The sequence below is a fragment of the Bufo bufo genome, chromosome 9, assembly GCF_905171765.1.
Source record: "Bufo bufo chromosome 9, aBufBuf1.1, whole genome shotgun sequence".
In the NCBI taxonomy this organism is placed as follows: domain Eukaryota; kingdom Metazoa; phylum Chordata; class Amphibia; order Anura; family Bufonidae; genus Bufo; species Bufo bufo.
The window spans coordinates 161,248,443-161,271,443 of NC_053397.1; the positions used below are offsets into that span (position 1 = coordinate 161,248,443).

Here is a 23,001-nt window from a genome sequence, read left to right on the forward strand (position 1 = left end):
ATAAAAAATGTCATAGTGGCCTTTTTCACACCCTATGACATCTTAAAGGCAGCCCCTGTCACCCGGAAATTCACGGATAAACCAGGCACAGTGTCTTGTAGGGCTGGCTCAGCTGAACCTTTCAAAGTGATCCATTGCTTCATTCTGGACAAAAAGTACTTTTAATCCATGTGCAAATGAGCAGTTAAGTGCACTGAAGGCAGGTTTGGCCATCCAGTCACCGCCTTGCTTCACCCGAGTCCTGGCCGGGGCCCTCAACATTGCCGCCATGTACACAATTGCATCTGCACTTCGATCCCCCACCCCACCCCCCGCCAGGACACAGATGCAATCTTTTTTTGTGATAGAGGGTGACAACAGTGACAACATTCTACAGGTGCAGGCCAGGCCAGAGAAGAGGCCAGGGCTGCATTGCTGGATGACAGCATGGGATCGGGGAGAGCATTTTTACATTATGGAGCACACAGCATGTTGGACTTAAAGCGTGTTGCACTATTTATAGGGGGCACAGAAAGTGGCACAATATGCAGGCAGCACAGAATGTGACACTATACAGGGGGCACAGAGCATGTGGCACTATATGCAGGGGGCACAGAGCATGTGACAGTATACAGTATTGCCCACACATTCACATTAGAAACCATTCCAGGAACAAATTCTAGAACAAGAATATTAGCTAGGAAATAAAAACCAGAATATGGGGAGCTGCCAGACCATCAAGAGGACAACATTTATTGCATACAAAAAGTAAAAAAAAAAAACATAAAATGTGTAACGTGTTTCCCCAATGGGCTGTTGGCTTCTTCAGACATGATAGTACAAAACTGGTAGTGGCCAGATATTTATACCCGACACAACCGGAAATTCAATGTGAATTTGGCACCAAAAATGTCAAATACATTATATTGATGTTTATTTTATGCACTTATATATTCCGCAGAGCTTTACAGACATTAACAGTTTATTAGAAAGTTGCAGAACTTGTAATCATACATTAAATAAGCTTGAATTGCATAAACTGGAAAGCCACATTAATTTGCATATAATACCGGTAACTCATTTGAAGTAGCAACATTTTTACTTATCTAGTATTTCTAGAACAAAGGGGGTGAACTTATGATCAGGGTAATATCTGAAGTCAGTTTCATTTATCAAATGGCGTACTTTGTTAAATTTGGTGCATCTTTACACCTGGCTCACGAGAAGGGATGCTTTAAAATGAAAACAAAAAATCTTTATTGAATTTCACAATTAAAAGTGGGGGAAAATACCTCAAAATGAACAGTGTAAAGAAAACAAAAGACAAAAAAAACACATTGACTGGATCCGCCTATGTGTCTCCACTAAATAGTGTAACCCCCGTAGAGAAGGAGCGGGGAACTCAGAGCCTGCGGTAGCTGAACAGTCAATTCTTGGAGACACCTCTATTTCTGTAACGTTCGAAACAGAGGATAAAACGTTTCGTTTGTCTCAAGTTGTAACTGGTAGATGGTAGGGAACTAGAGTTTGTTACATTGTGTGCTACCAACACTATGTGGCAAGCTACTTTCTCTCTTGCCTATATTGTTAAGATAGCAGTAAGGGTCCATTCACACATCCGCAATTTTGTTCTGCATTTTGTGGAACGGAATTGCGGACCCATTGATTTCTATGGGGCAGCACTATGTGCTGCCCGGACACGGAATTGCGGACCCGCACTTCCGGGTCTGCAATTCTGTTCCCGGAAAAAATAGAACATGTCCTATTGTCCGCAATTGCGGACAAGAATAGGCATATTCTATTAGTGCCGGCAATGTGCGGTCCACAAAATGCGGAACGCACATTGCCGCTGTCCGTGTTTTGCAGATCAGTAAAACACGTTGCGGACGTGTGAATGGACCCTAAAACTCTCGCTACGACCCTTCTACCTAGGATGAGTAATCTCAGCAACCAAAATGTGCCCCCTGAGAATAAATAATTCATATCATCATCATGTGGCCATATTTCCCACATGGACTCAATTGGCTAACAGTTGTGGCGCAACATGTTTCAGAACAAATTTAGTGCTTCATCAGGAGCGCTAAATTAGTATTTTAAGTCCTCAGCAGACAAGCAACATAGAGCGTGCCTGCGACCTCACAACATGTAGCAGCGCTCCGGCACTGTTGCGGCCGCCAATTCAAAGAATTTAAGCACTGAGGCTCCACCCACCTGACGGGCAGCAACCAATCATGCAGCGGAGGGACCGGAGGCAGGAGAAGCGAGAACACGCGAACTCCCTGGCTTCAATGCTGCAAGCTCCTTACAGGTACTACCCGTGACGGGGGGGGGGGGGCGATAGATGCGCTAGCCCCCCCCAAAAAGTTTATTAGGGACTACTAAGGCGGATTAAAATTATCATGGTGATTAAGTGGCTTGTAAGAAAATTAGCTCAAAAGTCCAGGCAGACACAGTGCAAGCAAATGATAAAGCTAAATTGATTGCAGGAACGTGGCACACATCTTTGGCCACACAATGACCTCGTATTACAATTGTTGAGGTTCATTCTGGACCACAACACGTTCCTGTTTAACCATAAGATTTACCACCAGATAAAGGGTGTTGCTATGGGAAGCCCCTGTGCCCCGACATATGCAAACATTTACCTGGGAGGCTGGGAACATGTTATTGTTTTTGGGGATCACATGGCTTAGGTTTATCGACGATGTCCTGATTCTATGGAAAGGGGACCCGGAATTGTTTACCGCATTTGTGCAATGTTTGAACATTAACAATTGGGGACTGTTCTTCTCTTCAGAGATTCACTCTTCATCAATCACATTTTTGGACCTGACCATCTACAAAGGAGCCAACAACATGATAGGTACTCACCTATTTAGGAAGAAGACTGCCACCAATAGTCTGCTAGAATGGGACAGTTACCATCCGGCAGTACTAAAACGGGGCATTCCTAAGGGCCAGTACCTTAGAGTGCGCCGCAATTGCTCCACCATGTGTGATTTTCACCATGCCTCTGATGATCTATGACAACGGTTTTGACAGAGGGGATATCCCACTGTTGTTCTTAATCAGGCATATCAGCATGCTTTGGAACAGCTGATCAGTGGGGGTGCCGGGATGTCAGACCCTCAACGTTTGCATATTAATCAATATCAGGAGCCTGAAAATCCCCTTTAAGTGGGGTGATGCAAGATGCACCAAAATTATTCTGAGGCACATACCACTTAATAATTCTGGCACAACTTGGCTGGTCCATGTGCCAGATATGAGAGCTATGCCAACTAGGAGCGAGGCCGCACCCTCTTTTAACAAACATGCCGAACATGGAGGAGAAGGAGCAAAAGTCACAAAAATTTCAGGTGCTGGGGGGGATAAATCTCCCTCCATAGTTTCTTATCTTGTAGGGTCCATTTACACGACCATGTCTATTTTGCTAATCCACAAAACATGGACACCAACTATGTGCAAACCACATTGTGTTGTGGACCCATTGACTTCAATGGGTCCGCAATCCGAAAGAAACTGCAAAAAATAGGACATGTCATTTGCGGTGCTGCAGCATGGACCCGGATGCACTTGGAAGGGCTTCAGTGTGTATATGGGCCCATGTAGCCATGCTGCAAAAGATAAGATATGTCCTATTCTATGCCAGAACTTGTGGATCCCGGATCCATTGCAGTTTATGGATCCACACCGCGATGCGGCGTGCACATGGCCGGTGTCCATGACAGGGTTGTGTGAATACACACTTAGTAAGTTGCTGTGCATCTGAAAAGTACCTATATTTAGCTAGGTACAACAAGAAGTGTGTATGGGGAGAGAAGTCAGGAGGATATGTCTGTAAATGGCTACCAGAAAAAAGGCATAACAGACACCGGCATAGTCCATTACATAACTGTGTTCTCCCTTTTAACATCACAGGTCAACTACTTATCCAGATGGCTGACAGCTGTAAGAATGCAAGCGCTGGGCTCAATTCATTGGTAAGGAAATGTTGATATATATGTATATACTTTTAGAGAAATATTGTTTTCTACTTCTCTATTACCAGTTGTACTATTTAAAGTGAATTTCCAGCTAAAACATAAAGCTTGCTATATATTAATAAAATAAAACTTAGAACTTTAGTCAAAGTTTGGTAACTATTTTTGTTTTACTTACAGATATTTCTATCTATCTAGCCATTTTTAGATACATGGCAATATAAAGTGCAGTTATATTGCTCTGTAAGGGGATGGTAGCTCCCACCTTACAGCTTAATATTGCTGTCAGTACTGCGTGTGCCATGTTTTAATGTTTGGCTGTATTTTATATTTTTCTTCCCTTTTTAGGATGGACAGTCTGATTTGGAAAGGGTTAATTTGATCAGCAAATCATTTATTTTATGATGGCAGTCCTGTCGGCGGCTGAAGCATATTAGCTTACTAATATATTATCTTTTTCACAATTTTTCTAAATGTCTACTTAAAGGGGTTGTCCGGGTTCAGAGCTGAACCCGGACATACCTCCATTTTCCCCCCCGGCAGCCCCCCTGACTTGAGCATCGGAGCAGTTCATGCTCCGATGCTCTCCTTTGCCCTGCGCTAAATCGCGCAGGGCAAAGACATTTTTTGGAAATCTGGTGATTTACCGGGTATCTCCATGGGGCTGCCAGGAAGCCCGGTGACGTCACCGGCGCTGATGGGCAGGATTTAGTGCTGCCCTAGCCAGTAAAACGGCTAGGACAGCGCTAAAGCCCGCCCATCAGAGCCGGTGACGTCACCGAAACTTCCGCCCAGCAGTGTGTTATTGAAAACAAAAGAGACCTAGCCTTGTGCGATTTAGCGCAGGGCAAGGGAGCGCATCAGAGCATGAGATGCTCCGATGCTAGCCTCAGGGCGGCTGCCTGGGTGAAAATAAGGATATGTCCGGGTTCAGCTCTGAACCCGGACAACCCCTTTGAAGTCTTCATCTTTTATAATTATAAGTCCAACTTGTGGCTAAAAATGTGCTGAACTTAGAAGAAGCCTTAAAGGGGTTGTCCAAGTTATATTTATTGATGACCTATCCTCAGGATAGGTCATCAATATCAGATCGGCTGGGGTTCGGCACCCGGCACCCTCGCCGATCAGCTGTTTGAAGAGAAGGCAGGCGCCGTGCCAGCGCTGTCTCCTCCTCACTGTTTACCTTCTAGCATCTGCAGCGGTGAGCAGGTGTAATTACACCCAAGCCGTCCCATTCATTTCTATGGGACGGCTCGTTCCTATACACTTGTATAGGAGCGATCCGTACCATTGAAATGAATGGGACGGTTAGGTGTAATTACACCTGCACACCGCTGCAGATGCAACGGCTAGAAGGTAAACAATAAAGAGGAGGCAGCGCTGGCACGGCGCCTGCCTTCTCTTCAAACAGTTGATCGGCGGGGGTGCCGGGTCCCGGACCCCAACCGATCTGATATTGATGACCTATCCTGAGGATAGGTAATCAATAAATATAACTTGGACAACCCCTTTAATGAAATCTACCTTTCATCTAGACTGGCAGGACACTGAGATACAATATCTAAAAGGGTTTTCTGAAATTCTTACACTGGTAATCCATCCTCCGGCTAGGTCATCAGTATCTGATCAGTGGGGGTCTGACACACGGGACCCTGGCCAAGATTCTGTGAGGCCTTCTCACAGCTTACCAAGCACATCTCTGTACATTGTATAGCGGCTGTGCTTGGTAATACCAGCCCAGCTACATTCACTTCTGTGGGGCTGAGATGCGCCTAGGCCATGTGATAGAGAAACGTGTCGTCACTGACCTGATTGGCGGGGATCCTGGATGTTGGACCCCCACCGATCAGATACTGATGACCTATCCTGACTTATCCATTTCTGAAGTGTAATAATATTACAGCTATATAGATATTAGATTTCTGGTGAAGGGTCGTTGATCCAGGGCATTATTCAGATCCAGGAGTTTTTTCCCCTAAAATTAGGAAAATTGGCTTCTACCTCACATTTTTTTTTTACCCTCCTCTGGATCAACTTGCAGGATAACAGGCTGAACTTGATGGACAGTTGTATTTTTTCAGCCTTACAAACTATGTTTACTATGTTACTATATACTAGTATCTACAGATGCACCTCGCTTTATACATACCATATACCACTATATTTTATTGGTGTTTTTTAATAGCATAAATGCAGAAGTATAGTTTTATAGGGTTTTTTGTAATTGTGAAAAAATGGTAATGGAAAAAAAAAATTCTGTATAGAAGGAGAACAATTAAAATAATGGAACACCAATTCATAGACCGCGCTGACTATAAAATGAACACCACCTGGCGGACAACACTGACTATAAAATAAATGCCTCCTGACAGACCACACTGACTATAAAATGAATGCCTCCTGACGGACCACACTGATTAGATTATACAGAGATCAGCGGTGCTGCATGTGTACCACTTATCCCTCTGGACATCTCGGCTGCTTTGGCTATGTTGTAGTTATATATGAGATCAATGTAGGGTAAGCAGCACTACAGGCCCAATTTGGGAGAAATATACCAATATTAAGAATAGTGATGATGGTGCTCGCAGATGGAGACCCTGGCTAGGGGTCCCTTCAAAGAGCAAATATGTAGAAATCCACAGCACTCACCAGTTGAATGAACAAAATCTGGTTACTTTATTTGTACCAGCTCTCTGTATGCTGCTGGTACAAATAAAGTAACCAGATTTTGTTCATTCAACTGGTGAGTGCTGTGGATTTCTACATATTTGTTATATATGAGGTGCATGATTTGCTTGAATGTGACTGCACCATGAATCTTGTAGTCTGCAGCCATGTGACAGCCTTTTATTATTTGGGGAATTTTTTTTAAATACTTGTACAAGCATCCTGTGTGCACCTATGTCAATGTCTGTTCAGCTTTACTGTTACTGTATAATCAACACGTTTGGAGATATAGAAATGCTGACAAATCGGCCTAGCTATGGCACTATTTAGGTGTGAAAACTAGGATTTATCTTGCTAGGTTTTTATATTCTGTAGTCTATTGCTGTTCCACATGGTTGTAACTTAGCTTTCCCAGGATCCTGAAAAGCCAGTCTGTCTAAGGTATGACAATATTTAGAATTGGGGAGTAGAATTTATTATGGTAGATTTAGCAGTCTGTATTAGAGCTCCACATGCTTTCCCAGGGCCCTGAAAGGCAAATCTGACTACCTATGGCACTGTTTAGGAACGGGCAGGGGGATTTATCTTGGTAGATTTAGTATTCTGCAATCTATTACAATACCACACTGTGGCATTCCAGCTTTCCCAGTACCCTGCCTAGCTATGGCACTATTTTGGAGTGAGGAGGGGGATCTGTCATGGTAGATTTAGCTTTCTGCAGTATATTACAGCTCAACATAATGTGTTACCCAGCTTTCCCAGGGCCCTGAATGACAAATCTGTTTAACTATGCTACAGTATGGAAGATTTGCCGCAAGGATTCTTACTCTAAAATCTAGCCAGGTATTCTGCAAAACCTAAATCCAGATGCCTCCTCCTAAATTTCCTGGCTAACATACACTGCAGAGGGATAGAGGAAGGAGGAGAAGAAATGGCTGCAGCCTGATAGGACATTGCACTGATTGTCTATTTTATTTTCTATGGTGTGCCACTGTGATATCTCATGAAACAAGAGCAAATAACAAAGACACATAAGGATTTGTTGGTTGTTATTTTTTTTGTATTTTAGTGGCCCTTTTCAGCGAACCTTTCATGTTATTTATGCAGCCCTATCTGCTGCTGCTCTCCTGATTACCCCACCCTCATATAGTGATAAACAGCTCTTCCTGTACCAGTATGTAGACAGAAGGTTTTCTATCAGTGTGTGTGGGCGGAGTAATCAGGACTCACCTAGGAGTCCTGTCAGGATTTACTCTGCTTTTTACTCAGAAAACCTGCTCCAAATTATATAAACCTATACATTACAGAGCAGAGCTTCTCTCCCTCTGTAATATTCTGCTCTCAGATAGGGCAGCAGAAGTTACTTGACAAGTTCTCTTTAAGAACCTCTACAGTGTTAGGGCTCATTCACTCTACCGTATCCGTTTTTGCAGACCACAAATTGTGGATCTCCCAAACACGGATATAGGCCGTGTGCGTTCCGCATTTTGTGGGTCGGAATGTCATTCTACATAATAAAAATGCCTATTCTTGTCTGCAAATATGGACAAGAATAGGACATGTTCTATCTTTTTTATCGGGGCCACGGTAATGAAGTGTGCTGACCGTAGACAGTGTGCTGTCCACATCTTTTGTGGCCCCATTGAAATTAAGGTCCGCATCCTATCCGCAAATTTGCAGAATGGATGTGGACAGAAAAATGCAGTCGTGTGGAGTATTATTTGCAGCTGGCAGGAGTCTCTGTGGGGGCGAACATCACGGTAGGTAAGATAAGGGAAGGAAACAGAACACGACAAGGCAAACAAAACAACTGACTAGGCCCCAAATGCTAGGGTCACCTCCTAGCAATTCCTAAAACACTTTCCCTAAGCTGCTATGCCCATGTGCATATCTCCATGGTAGATATGCACATGCCCACGTACCTAAGACTGTAACATACTGAACCAAACTCTCAGCTGTAGGGAAAAGGGAAAGAGACACCCAGTTCCTTCAACAACCGAAGGAGCTAGCGTCACCCTAGAGGCCTAGTAAAAACAGACACAGAAGAAAAAAGGGAAAAGGACTTATATAGAGATGTGTTGGAGCAGACGATCTACCAAACTTCCAGAGCTCACACAAGGCAGAACTATAACCCGCAAAGGCTATAGGGAGAGGGAGGAATAAATACCCTCACTAATTACCTAAAGAACAACACCTGGAAGGAGGTGGTATTCAGTTCAAACCCACAACAAAACAAGCTGTCAGATCGAGTCACGTGCAGCAACTCTGACAGATCTCCTCAGAACACCCACAGGGCAGGGCGAGACAGCGACATTTTCGTCTTCCCTAGCTAATATTTTAATGGCTTGGTGGGAAACACAGTTTTTATTTATGGAAGCTAATGCTTTTTTAGACAATATCAAGTGTATGGATGCTACATAGACGATCTGTTGATTATATGGGTCGGCGATGTGGCGGACATTCCAGCTTTAGCTGAATGCTTCAATGAGGAGAAAGATACAATCAAATTTAGCATTGAGGTATATTGGATGTTTGAATTAGGAAGTTGCTTTCCCACAGGTCTGAACAGAAAACACGTTCTGATTTTACAATATCGTTAAACAACTATTTTAATAGTTTTTCAGTATATACATGCTGTCTTTTCTTTTTGATGCATTGAGTGTTGGTTTTTGGTGCATTTGAGCATGTGATGCCGAAGTCTTGATTACCTGGTGCACCACATGTTAAAAGAGAGGTGAACATTCACTTTTGTGTATGTCATGAGTAAGGACCGAGATTGTGGAGTCTGAAACCCGTAGACATGGTGGATCTTGTATGTGATTCATGTTTGGATAACAGTTTTTTATTGTTATTGATAAAGCTGCAAGTTTTTATGGGAAGCTGGACCACAAAAGTTTTTTCTTTCCATTTTGTAGAACAGAACGCCCGGCCCATAATAGAACAGTCCTATCCTTGTTCGTAATGCGGACTAGAATAAGACATGTTTTATTTTGCACATACCACAGAACAGACATATGGATGCGGACAGCACACAGTGTATTTTTTGTGGCCCCATTGAGGTGAATGGGTCCGCATTCGACCCGCAAAAAATGCAGAACTGATTCTGACAAAAATTACGTTCGTGTGCATGAGCCCTTAGGCTGTTTTCACATGGCTGTGTCTGGTCTGAGAAACATGTGTGTGTGATGGCCATATTTTCCAGAATGACTGTGACTCATGCTAGATGAACTCACTATATCGTAGTGATCTATGATGCTTTGAGTTCCAGCCTCCCAACGGGTATACTGTCCTATACTCACAGTATCATTTCAGTACTGGACATTGGACCATCAGATTAGCTGGAACTCAGAGCATCATAGATCATTGTACTGTGGGTTTAGCTGACTTGAGCCACAGAAGATATGGCCATGACACGGAATGCATTTCACAGACCACACGGCCAAGTGAAAGCCTCCTAAGGAGCCAGGAGACAAAACTGGGTTAAATTTATCAAACTGGTGTAAAGTAGAACTGGCTTAGTTGCCCATAGAAACCAATCAGATTCCACCTTTCATTTTCCAAAGGAGCTGTGAAAAATGAAAGGTGGAATTTGATTGGTTGCTATGGGCAACTAAGCGAGTTCTACTTTACACCAGTTTGATAAATCAAATATTTTTTGCTCTGCAAGTTCACTCAACTGACTGAAAAACTGTAGACAAGTTAGTCATTTGTTTTTTAAACCATCATCCATTAATATCAATGATACAAGATTCCTTGTTGATATGAGCCAGAATAACAATGTCTGTTTTCTAGTTTCAGACATTACATGTTGAGATTATACAACAAATGGACAAGAACACAAAGCTGGACATGCAGTTTATACGAGTGAGTCTCATTTACAATACATATCCTGTTCTACACATCTGGTACATGTTCCCCTCTGATTCATCTTCTAATGTTGCTAAAGGTACAGTCGTGGCCAAAAGCTTTGAGAATGACACAAATATTAGTTTTCACAAAGTTTGCTGCTAAACTGCTTTTAGATCTTTGTTTCAGTTGTTTCTGTGATGTAGTGAAATATAATTACATGCACTTCATACGTTTCAAAGGCTTTTATCGACAATTACATGACATTTATGCAAAGAGTCAGTATTTGCAGTGTTGGCCCTTCTTTTTCAGGACTTCTGCAATTCGACTGGGCATGCTCTCAATCAACTTCTGGGCCAATTCCCGACAGATAGCAACCCATTCTTTCATAATCACTTCTTGGAGTTTGTCAAAATTAGTGGGTTTTTGTTTGTCCATCCGCCTCTTGAGGATTGACCACAATTTCTCAATGGGATTAAGATCTGGGGAGTTTCCAGGCCATGGACCCAAAATGTCAACGTTTTGGTCCCCGAGCCACTTTTGCCTTATGGTACGGTGCTCCATCGTGCTGGAAAATGCATTGTTCTTCACCAAACTGTTGTTGGATTGTTGGAAGAAGTTGCTGTTGGAGGGTGTTTTGGTACCATTCTTTATTCATGGCTGTGTTTTTGGGCAAAATTGTGAGTGAGCCCACTCCCTTGGATGAGAAGCAACCCCACACATGAATGGTCTCAGGATGCTTTACTGTTGGCATGGCACAGGACTGATGGTAGCGCTGACCTTTTCTTCTCTGGACAAGCCTTTTTCCAGATGCCCCAAACAATCGGAAAGAGGCTTCATCGGAGAATATGACTTTGCCCCAGTCCTCAGCAGTCCATTCACCATACTTTCTGCAGAAGACCAATCTGTCCCTGATGTTTTTTTTGGAGAGAAGTGGCTTCTTTGCTGCCCTTCTTGACACCAGGCCATCTTCCAAAAGTCTTTGCCTCACTGTGCGTGCAGATGCGCTCACACCTGCCTGCTGCCATTCCTGAGCAAGCTCTGCACTGGTGGCACTCTGATCCCGCAGCTGAATCCTCTTTAGGAGACGATCCTGGCGCTTGCTGGACTTTCTTGGACGCCCTGAAGCCTTCTTAACAAGAATTGAACCTCTTTCCTTGAAGTTCTTGATGATCCTATAAATTGTTGATTGAGGTGCAATCTTAGTAGCCGCAATATCCTTGCCTGTGAAGCCATTTTTATGCAACGCATTGATGGCTGCACGCGTTTCTTTGCAGGTCACCATGGTTAACAATGGAAGAACAATGATTTCAAGCATCACCCTCCTTTTAACATGTCAAGTCTGCCATTTTAACCCAATCAGACTGACATAATGATCTCCAGCCTTGTGCTCGTCAACATTCTCACCTGAGTTAACAAGACGATTACTGAAATGATCTCAGCAGGTCCTTTAATGACAGCAATGAAATGCAGTGGAAAGGTTTTTTGGGGATTAAGTTAATTTTCATGGCAAAGAAGGACTATGCAATTCATCTGATCACTCTTCATAACATTCTGGAGTATATGCAAATTGCTATTATAAAAACTTAAGCAGCAACTTTTCCAATTTCCAATATTTATGTCATTCTCAAAACTTTTGGCCATGACTGTACACTCTAGAAAGTAACAGGCAATTAACTAAATGAATAAAAAAATGCCTAAGATGGCGAACTATTTGGGCAGATGTGTGGTATAAAGACACTGGGGTAGATTTATAAAACTGTATTTGTTGCCCATAGCAACCAATCACAGCTCGGCTTTCATTTTTCAAAAGAAGAATACAAAATGAAAGTTGTGCTGTGATTGGTAGAGTTTTTATTTTAGTCAGTTTTATGACTCTTGTTCAAAGTGTTCTTAAGACTGCCACATTGCTACATTTTAAGGTGTTCTCCACTTGCTATAAAGGTCCCTTGACAAGACGCAGTTCACTATATCTTCTTGGTAGATCCCCAGAGATCCTCTGTAATCTGTGGGCAAACCTGGCAGTAAGAGTTAAACCCCTTAACAGTAATCACGTTGATGTAGGTCATAAGCGTTAAGGGGTTGTATGGAGGGGGCTTACACATGAGTTTGTTCCAAACATGGCGGATGCCGGCTGTATAATACAGATAACACTGGCCGGTTGTGAACGGGATAGGCAATGGTGCCGATCACGGTCATTTGACCACACAGATGCCGCTGTCCCTAGCGACTGCAGCATCTGTGGAGGTTAGAGAAGGGGAGGGGGTCTATCCTAGCAGACTGCCTGAAAAGTTTAAAACAAGTAAGGCTACTTTCACACTACCGTTCAGAGCGGGTCTGTCTGATGTCTGCACAGACGGATCCGCTCCTATAATGCAGACGTTTGGATCCGTTCAGAATGGATCCGTCTGCATTATAGTTTAAAAAAAATTCTAAGTGTGAAAGTAGCCTGAACGGATCCGTCCAGACTTTACATTGAAAGTTAATGGGGGACGGATCCGTTTGAAGATTGAGCCATATTGTGTCAACTTCAAACGGATCCGTCCCCATTGACGTACATTGTAAGTCTGGACGGATCCGCTTGCCTCCGCACGGCCAGGCGGATACCCGAACGCTGCAAGCAGCGTTCAGGTGTCCGCTTGCAGAGCGGAGCGGAGGCTGAACGCTGCCAGACTGACGCATTCTGAGCGGATCCGCATCCACTCAGAATGCATTAGGGCAGTACGGATGCATTCGGGGCCGCTTGTGAGCCCCTTCAAACGGAGCTCACAAGCGGACACCCGAACGCTAGTGTAAAAGTAGCCTAAAAAAACAAAAAAGTATAAAAAATTCAAATCACACTCTTTCCCAATTTTACATATGAAAATGAATAAACAATTAAAACATAAACATAACAGGTATTGCCACTGTAAAAATTAAGAAATGTTTTTCCTGCATGGTGAATGCCATTTTTCGGTCACATTGCATCCCCCACCCCATAAAAAGTTGAATAAAAACTGGTCAAAATGTTTATGTACCCCAATATGGTACCAATAAAAACTACAGTTTGCCCCACAAAAAACAAGCCCTCACACAGCTCTGTAGATGGAAATATAAGAGTTCTAGGTATCAGAAAATGGCAATGCTAAGAAAACACATTTTTTCAAAAGTTTGTATTTTTAAAAAATAGAAAAACTTGTCTCACTTCAGCAACTGGCATTTATCATGTAGAGAAAGTTAATACACTGCTCAAAAAAATAAAGGGAACACTTAAACAACACAATGTAACTCCAAGTCAATCACACTTCTGTGAAATCAAACTGTCCACTTAGGAAGCAACACTGAGTGACAATCAATTTCACATGCTGATGTGCAAATGGGATAGACAACAGGTGGAAATTATAGGCAATTAGCAAGACACCCCCAATAAAGGAGTGGTTCTGCAGGTGGTGAACACAGACCACTTCTCAGTTCCTATGCTTCCTGGCTGATGTTTTGGTCACTTTTGAATGCTGGCGGTGCTTTCACTCTAGTGGTAGCATGAGACGGAGTCTACAACTCACACAAGTGGCTCCGGTAGTGCTGCTTATCCAGGATGGCTCATCAATGCGAGCTGTGGCAAGAAGGTTTGCTGTGTCTGTCAGCGTAGTGTCCAGAGCATGGAGGCGCTACCAGGAGACAGGCCAGTACATCAGGAGACGTGGAGGAGGCCATAGGAGGGCAACAACCCACCAACAGGACCGCCATCTCCTCCTTTGTGCAAGGAGGAACAGGAGGAGCACTGCCAGAGCCCTGCAAAATGACCTCCAGCAGGCCACAAATGTGCATGTGTATGCTTAAACGGTCAGAAACAGACTCTATGAGGGTGATATGAGGGCCCGACGTCCACAGGTGGGGGTTGTGCTTACAGCCCAACACCGTGCAGGACGTTTGGCATTTGCCAGAGAACACCAAGATTGGCAAATTCGCCACTGGCGCCCTGTGCTCTTCACAGATGAAAGCAGGTTCACACTGACCACATGTGACAGACGTGACAGTCTTGAGACGCCGTGGAGAACGTTCTGCTACCTGCAACATCCTCCAGCATGACCGGTTTGGCATTGGGTCAGTAATGGTGTGGGGTGGCATTTCTTTGGAGGGCCGCACAGCCCTCCATGTGCTCGCCAGAGGTAGCCTGACTGCCATTAGGTACCGAGATGAGATCCTCAGACCCCTTGTGAGACCATATGCTGATGTGGTTGGCCCTGGGTTCCTCCTAATGCAAGACAATGCTAGACCTCATGTGGCTGGAGTGTGTCAGCAGTTCCTGCAATACGAAGGCATTGATGCTATGGACTGGCCCGCCCGTTCCCCAGGCCTGAATCCAATTGAGCACATCTGGGACATCATGTCTCGCTCTATCCACCAACGTCACGTTGCACCACAGACTGTCCAGGAGTTGGCAGATGCTTTAGTCCAGGTCTGGGAGGAGATCCCTCAGGAGTCCGTCCGCCACCTCATCAGGAGCATGCACAGGCGTTGTAGGGAGGTCATACAGGCACGTGGAGGCCACACACACTACTGAGCCTCATTTTGACTTGTTTTAAGGACATTACATCAAAGTTGGATCAGCCTGTAGTGTGTTTTTCCACTTTAATTTTGAGTGTGACTCCAAATCCAGACCTCCATGGGTTGAAAAATTTGATTTCCATTATTTTTTTGGTGTGATTTTGTTGTCAGCACATTCAACTATGTAAAGAACAAAGTATTTTAGAAGAATATTTAATTAATTCTGATCTAGGATGTGTTATTTTTGTGTTCCCTTTATTTTTTTGAGCAGTGTATAAGGCACTTACTAATGGATTGATATTGTCCTTGTTGCTTCCTTTGCTGGCCCGATTCATTTTTCGATTGCATTATACAATCCAGCAGTGGTTGCTGTGCTTGCATATTATAGCAAAAAGCGACAACCTCTCTGGTGGCTGGGGCACAAATACGAGGTGGCCGTAATCCCTGGATATGAGCCGTGTATAATGCAGTGGAAAAATAAATCAAGCCAGCAAAGGAGGCAATATGGACAATCACAATACATTAGTAAGTGTCTTGTATTAACTTTCTCTACCTGATCAATGCCACTTTCTGAAGTGAGACAACCCCTTTATTAAAAACTATACAAATTTGGTAACGCTGTAATTGTACTGACCCACTGATGAATGAGTGAATGCAGTAATAATAAAAAAAAATTAAAACATTGTGGAATTTCAGTTTTTCCCGTTTTCCAGTACAGGATATGGTAAATGGTGCCATTTAAAAATACAACTTGTCCCACAAAAAAAAGGCCCTCATATTGCTATGTGAATGAAAATGTGAAGAAAGGAAAAAATGAAAAGGCAAAAACTACAATTGTCCAGGTCCATTAAAATCAATGGGATGTCTGTGTAATGTAGGACAGGACAGGTCCTCCTGAACGAGAGGCACTCTTACATCGGCTCTCATTATGGCCAAGAGAAGAGGATTCTAAACATGGGATAGCCCTTTATTAAAGGGATTCTCTGGGCTTTACAGAAAAACCTGAAGTGTTCTGACCAGGTGGAGGAAAGATAGATTTGTCAGTACTTACCCCTCCATCGAGCTGCCACTGCTGCCATCTCCATAGGCTCAGACCAGCTAAGGGCTCTTGACCAGATGTGTTCCCGAGTCTTCCTGTTCGGCTACATATCCAGTATATATTGGGACCGGAGCAGTCTGAGTGCAGTTGAGACTACGTCATCTGCTGCCAGACGGAGGGGTAAGTAGAGCTTAAATTATCTTTCTTCCACAAGAAACAGAACACTCCAGGTTTTTCCCCAAAGTCTGGAGAATGACCTTAGCCCAGAAATCCTTAATGGGGTATATGAAAATGGGTTTTAAAAACTGGACAACCACTTTAAAGGGAAACATATACCGGTACTTGCATTATTTGCATTTTTTAAATATACTCCACTTACTCATTTTTCTTGATTTCTAACAATTGCGATATAGGAAAACATCTAATCCCTTGTACTTCCCCGGGTAGTTTCAGGTGTTTATGGGACTTATATGCTGTGTAAGTAGATAAAGAGATGGCAGAGGGACAATAACAATATTCTAATAGAGATCAACATCCATGATGTGCTAACAGTTTGGCAGTTTTGCTCCTACGTGTAAAGGGATAACCTTGTACAACATATTTATATAGCTTTATTGCTCACGTTGAACTTGGTTTTATTATTTTATCTTCTGCTATGACATAGGACAGCCAAAACCGTTATGAAATGGAATATCGCCAGAGAACAACTACCCTTGATAAGTGCAAGGCAGACGCCTGGAAAATGGAGAGACAAAGGGACCGTAACCTGCAAAGTATGAAAGTAAGAATGACATGCAAGCATTTATTCAAACACGGCCGTCACTGCAGAATGGGCACTGCTGTCTGTTCACTAATACTTGTCTGACTATGTCGAATGTTATGGAACTATCATGTAGAAGAAACCTGTTAGCACATTGATGTGGTCATTAATCTGTAGTATCAGCTCTGTGTGGTTATTGCATAGTCACCATTGCTCAGTGGGTACATTGACGTTATGTTTTGTCTGGAGCTAAACTCTTGATAGGTGGTATGTGAGAGTATAAAGAGATTTTTTTGTATTTATGTTGTATGTGCATGCAGGTATACTTGGTGCTATTTCACCCCCACTTTTTCTGGAAAGTCAGTCCACTAGATTTTGGACTATGGCTGAGGGGATTCCCATTCAATCAGCCACAGTCAGGTTTGGGAGCCGTATGTCAAGAGATAAAGCCTAATTTACAATCACCTGTCCTATTCATACCACATTTCATGACATAGAAGTCACGTAGATGGCCAGTCAACCCTCTACCATAGGGCCCTTTTCACAGGCCGATAAATGGCAACAGAATTCCATAGGAGCATACACCAAAAAAATCCTTAGTTACTATTAATACGACATAATGTTGTTTAAAATATTTTATTATTAAATATATAGATTACAGATAACAATATGATTTAATTACACAATGATCCAATAATTGAAAATGTATTAAAAATATATAGGTCCGTCAGTATTATTAAAATATCATGATTATGGTATCCTCATATTAATCTCTGCAAAATACCAAGATCTATAACTGTCCTATAGCTATTATATATGCAAATCAACTCTAAAGATTATATCAATATAAGCAAATGTGTAACAGTATAAAGTGCAAAAAAGTGAAAAAATGAAAGTGTCATTGCAGTCATCAACTAAGTACATACAGTGACTTGCAAAAAGTATTCACCCCCCTTGACTTTTTTCGTATTTTGTTACATTAAAGCATTAAGTTCAATGTTTTGTTAATCTGAATTTTATGTGATGAATCAGAACACAATAGTCTCAGTTGGTGAAGTGAAATGAGAAAAATATATAAATAAAACTATTGTTTAGAAATAGAAAACAGAAAATTGGCATGTGCGTATGTATTCACCCCCTTTGTTAGGAAGCCCATAAAAAGCTCTGGTGCAACCAATTACCCTGATGATGTCCACCTGTGTGTAATCTAAGTGTCACATGATCTGTCATTACATATACAAACCTTTTTTGAAAGGCCCCAGAGGCTGTAACACCTAAGCAAGAGGCATCACTAACCAAACACTGCCATGAAGACCAAGGAACTCTCCAAACAAGTAAGGGGAAATGTTGTTAAGAAGTAAAAGTCAGGGTTAGGTTATAAACTTTGATGATCCCCAGGAGCACCATCAAATCTATCATAACCAAATTGAAAGAACATGGCGCAACAGCAAACCTGCCAAGACACGGCTGCCCACCAAAACTCACAGACCGGGCAAGTAGGGCATTAATTAGAGAGGCAGCCCAGAGACTTAAGGTAACCCTGGAGGAGCTGCAGAGTTCCACAGCAGAGACTGGAGTATCTGTACATAGGACAACAATAAGCCGTACGCTTCATAGAGTTGGGCTTTATGGCAGAGTTGCCAGAAGAAAGACATTACTTTCAGCTAAAAACAAAAAGGCACGTTGTGAGTTTGGAAAAAGGCCTGTGGGAGACTCCCAAAATGTACTTTTCGGCCATCAAAGAAAACGCTATGCCTGGCGCTAACCCATCACATCACCCAAAGAACGCCATCCCCACAGTGAAACATGGTGGTGGCAGCATCATGCTGGGGGGATGTTTTTCAGCAGCCGGGACTGGGAAACTGGTCAGAGTTGAGGGAAAGATGGATGGTGCTAAATACAGGGATATTCTTGAGCAAAACCTGTACCACTCTGTGCGTGATTTGAGGATAGGACGGAGGTTCACCTTCCAGCAGGACAATGACCCCAAACACACTGCTAACGCAACACTTGAGTGATTTAAGGGGAAACATGTAAATGTGATGGAATGGCCTAGTCAAAGCCCAGATCTCAATCCAAAAGAAAATCTATGGTCAGACTTAAAGATTGCTGTTCACAAGCGCAAACCATCCAACCTGAAGGAGCTGGAGCAGTTTTGCAAGCAGGAATGGGCAAAAATCCCAGTAGTAAGATGTGGCAACTGCTCATAGAGACTTATCCAAAGCGACTTGGAGCTGTGATTGCCGCAAAAGGTGGCTCTACAAAGTATTGACTTTAGGGGGGTGAATAGTTATGCACATTGACTTTTTCTGTTATTTTATCCCATTTGTTGTTTGCTTCACAATAAAAAAAAAACATCTTCAGAGTTGTGGGCATGTTCTGTAAATTAAATTATGCAAATTCTCAAACAATCCATGTTAATTCTAGGGTGTGAGGCACCAAAACACGAAAAAAGTCAAGGGGGGTGAATACTTTTGCAAGGCACTGTAGGTGCAAATTAACAACTGGTGAGCAAAAGCTATACTGTTTCAGCTCTATGTAAAGTATGCTATAAGGCAGTTAATAATACCAACCAGGTTGAAACATATTCAGTATAATATGGAACTTTGGCCATAGGAACATTGTTTCAGCTGAAAATCAACCTGTCTTAAACCCCCCCCTTGATCAGCCGACTTGCTTGTTGACTGATTGGATTTTTATTGCAGCTTCAAAAATCATTGTTTTTCAGCAGCATGTCTCTCTGTGTCAACAGGATATCCTACAAACAAAATGCAAACTACTCTAAAGGCGCATTTATAGTCACTGATTGAGTAGGCAATTATCAGAAGAAATGTTATTTCCCAGTAATTGACTGCTTGTCGGTAGAGATGATGATCACCTCTACTGTATGGGGATGAGTGATGGTTATTGCTATTGCTCATCCTCATACAGATTCATTGTTTCTGGACAGCAGATCTCTGTTTATACAGCACGATCTGCTTCCCAGACACAATGACTTAACATGCTGCATAAACGATGAAAATGACCCGACGAACAGGCTGATCTGCGGCACATGGACCAATAATCAGCCCGATAATATTACAGTGTAAATGTGCCTTATTTCTACAAAACCATTTTATTTGTCCTGCTAAAATGCCTGGGGACAAAAACAAGAGACGCCACAGAGATGAGATCCGAAAAATCTTTTGTCCGTGCTTTGTATGCTGTAAAGCAGGGGTGCACAACCTTTTCTGGTCCGATGGCCTCACTGTCAGCTTAAACCAATCCCATGGGCAGCAGTAAAACATAAAGGGTTATAACCATCTGAGACATTTATGGCATATGGAAAGAAAATATGTCATAAGTGTCAAACACATGTAGTTAATGGTTCCACTTCCAAAACTTTAACCTAGCTAGAGAATATGGGGTACCCTTTCCCCTGTTTGCACTTTAGAAAGGAAGAGAACATGCATGCTCTTCTACAAAAGAGTAGACGAGGTGGAGAGGTGACTATGCATGTGTGCGGCTATCTACATTGTAGTTTGAGTTTCTAGAACAGCCGAGTGTTTCACTATTCCCATAAACTGACCTGAAGAAGACCACATGTATGCATGGCCTGGCCACCTCAATATGTCATCTAATTTAAGAGATGATCACACAGTGAACTATTAATACTTGCATACCCCTCTTATCTCTGACATGTGAGCAGCCACCAGACACAGACAAGTATGCAAGCATATGTATTACCAGATGGTTATGGGCTGCACATAATGGCATTACGGGCAGCAGGTTGTGCACCTCCATGAAAAATAGCTTCATACATTTCCCTCTCTCCTCCTCCATACTCTACAGGACTGTACATTCACTTATGAAGCATTTTTCCTAAGACCTCTTAAACCCAGGTTTGTCCTTCAGACTTTCAGATGATGAATCACAATGAATCAATCCAGGGGGGTAAGATCTCACTGACGCAGAGTCCAATGGCATTGTGCATGGCCTTGTGAAACTGTTCATCCAAGGAAACCCAAACTATGAAGTTTCTGATGAACAGTTGTAGAGCTGACCTTGCTCCCAGAAGCAGTTTACAACTGACTATTATAGCTGCAACCATAGACGCTCTACTTGTATTCCTTATATGCTCCTGGCCTAGCACATGAGTAGAAAATAGTTTTAAAGTCACTAGTGGATGTATCACTCTTGCTAATATAAATCTGCATTTCTGAGTTAACATTGTTGTGTATCTGTGTGACAGGATAGAGGCACAATACTTTCCAAATTCAAACACACACTACATGTGTACACTAGTAATCCTGGATTAGGCTTTGCTCCATCACAACCACCTTGAGGAGCAAGAGAGTTCAGGCCATGGAAGCATATGATTCATTTGGTGTCTGCTGACTCCACCTTACTTCTGTGGACTCCATAGTAGCTGCTGTGCCTGCTTCCCTAATAGTTACCCCCATGGTTATTTGTTCTTCCGTCTTCTGCAGGAAAAAGTGAACATGTTGCATTCAGACATGCTTTCATTTGTCAGAGATAGTCAGCGAGCAGCAGAGCTGGAGGAGAGGCGCAGATACCGATTTCTGGCAGAACGGCATTGGCTACTGTGCAGCTCCTTAGTGCAATACCACAACCGGGTAAGACGCTTCTCCATCCTCATAGCGCTGCCACAAAAATCCAAGATTGCTGAGTGTCAAGTTTAGAGAACTGCAGTGGGACAGGAATGTGATCTATCAGGCCACCTGCACTCGGATGCCCGTGATCCACACGAATTTCCATGCGGATTTATGTGCTTTTCTGCAGCATATCTGCACCAAAATCTGAAATTTCCAACAGCGTTTTTTGGTGCGGATTTGATGCCGTCTTACCGCAGACCTCATCCTTCCATTAAAAAGGGTGAAATCCGCAGCTGATACCACAAACATAATAGACGTGCTGCAGATTTTGAAATCAGCATGGCAGGTCAATTTGTGCACAGAAAAAATCTGCAAAGTGTACATGAGATTTGTGTAATCTCGTACACTTTGCTGGTACTGTAATACTCTGCGGTTTTTCTGCAAGGGAAATTTGCACAGAAAAAAATGCACAGATTCCGCAATGTGTGCAGGTGGCTTTATACTTTGAATGCATAAGTGTCAGAAAGCATAGGCTGAGGATTTGGTCAAACAGGCCAGGACAAACTGGCTTAGGGCTCATGCACATGAACGTTTGCCTCCCATTCCGTGCATTGGGGACATCAAATTGTGGTCCCCAATGTACGGGCACCTTCCTACTTGAATAGGTCCGTGATCCATCCGCACTGCAACAAAATAGAACAAGCGAATGGGTCCGCATCCGTGATATGGGCACCGACCAACAACTGTCATGTGCATGAGCCCTTAGCGTGAGTTCACATCACCCCATGTTATCTTTATTGTTCTGTTCCATACTTCAGTTATTTGATCAGTTATTTCCATCAGTTATTGTGAGCCAAAACCAGTAGTGAAGCATCCACAGAGACAGGGTATAATGGAAAGATCTGCACCTGTTCTGTGTTTTTATGTTTCAATTATTTGTATTGGATTTTTTAACATATTAATGGACAATGAAATGAACAGTGTGCCGTCCTGAAGCCACAGGTTATGCAGTTGAGTATTACAGTGTTTTCATGAAGGGTGTGTTATCCAAAGTTGCCATATTTTATCCACCTTGGTGTTATGAAATACACTATAAAAGAGTAGTTTTCATAAGTGTATGTGGTATTAAGTGTCTCCACCACCTCCCGTTAGTCCAGGGATTTAGGCTCTTTCCACTGCGAACCACCACCAATTTCGCAATCACTAAAACATGGTCCACTATAGTTCAGGCTGATACAGGAAAAGAGTCTATATCCCAATAAAAGGAGAGCTAATCCCAGAGAAGGTTCCACTCTGTAATGCATCAGATAGTAAAGAGAATACCACATTCAAGTAGGGAAGGAGGACGGGGCATGACCACAGGGTGTGGTATAGCGTTTCACTCTGACCACAGAGTCTCCAGCAATAAGGTAAGGAGTTTAGAAAGATAGTGTTTAGCCTTTTGGGCGTATAGTATCAGACCAAAAGAGTTTTCATAGCTGTCTCATAGTGGGTTGTACACCTAAATGTTCTGGAGGAAAAGAGAGTGGCTTTACTCCAGGTTTCAGCTGTAAACTCCTGACCCATCTCCTTTTCCCTAGTCATGATAGGAGCAGTTTTTAC

The 23,001-nt window shown here is 42.8% G+C and overlaps 1 protein-coding gene across 2 annotated transcripts in view; it reads left to right on the forward strand.

Annotated features, from left to right (window-relative positions):
• Positions 1–23,001, forward strand: part of BAIAP2L2 (BAR/IMD domain containing adaptor protein 2 like 2) — a 92,670-nt gene that overhangs the window by 21,580 nt on the left and 48,089 nt on the right. For both annotated transcript variants that reach the window (XM_040407411.1, XM_040407412.1), the window contains exons 4-7: positions 3,901–3,962; positions 10,425–10,496; positions 16,709–16,825; positions 21,274–21,420. In XM_040407411.1, coding sequence (XP_040263345.1) covers positions 3,901–3,962; positions 10,425–10,496; positions 16,709–16,825; positions 21,274–21,420 — 398 coding nt within the window. The remainder of the gene's footprint in view (positions 1–3,900; positions 3,963–10,424; positions 10,497–16,708; positions 16,826–21,273; positions 21,421–23,001) is intronic.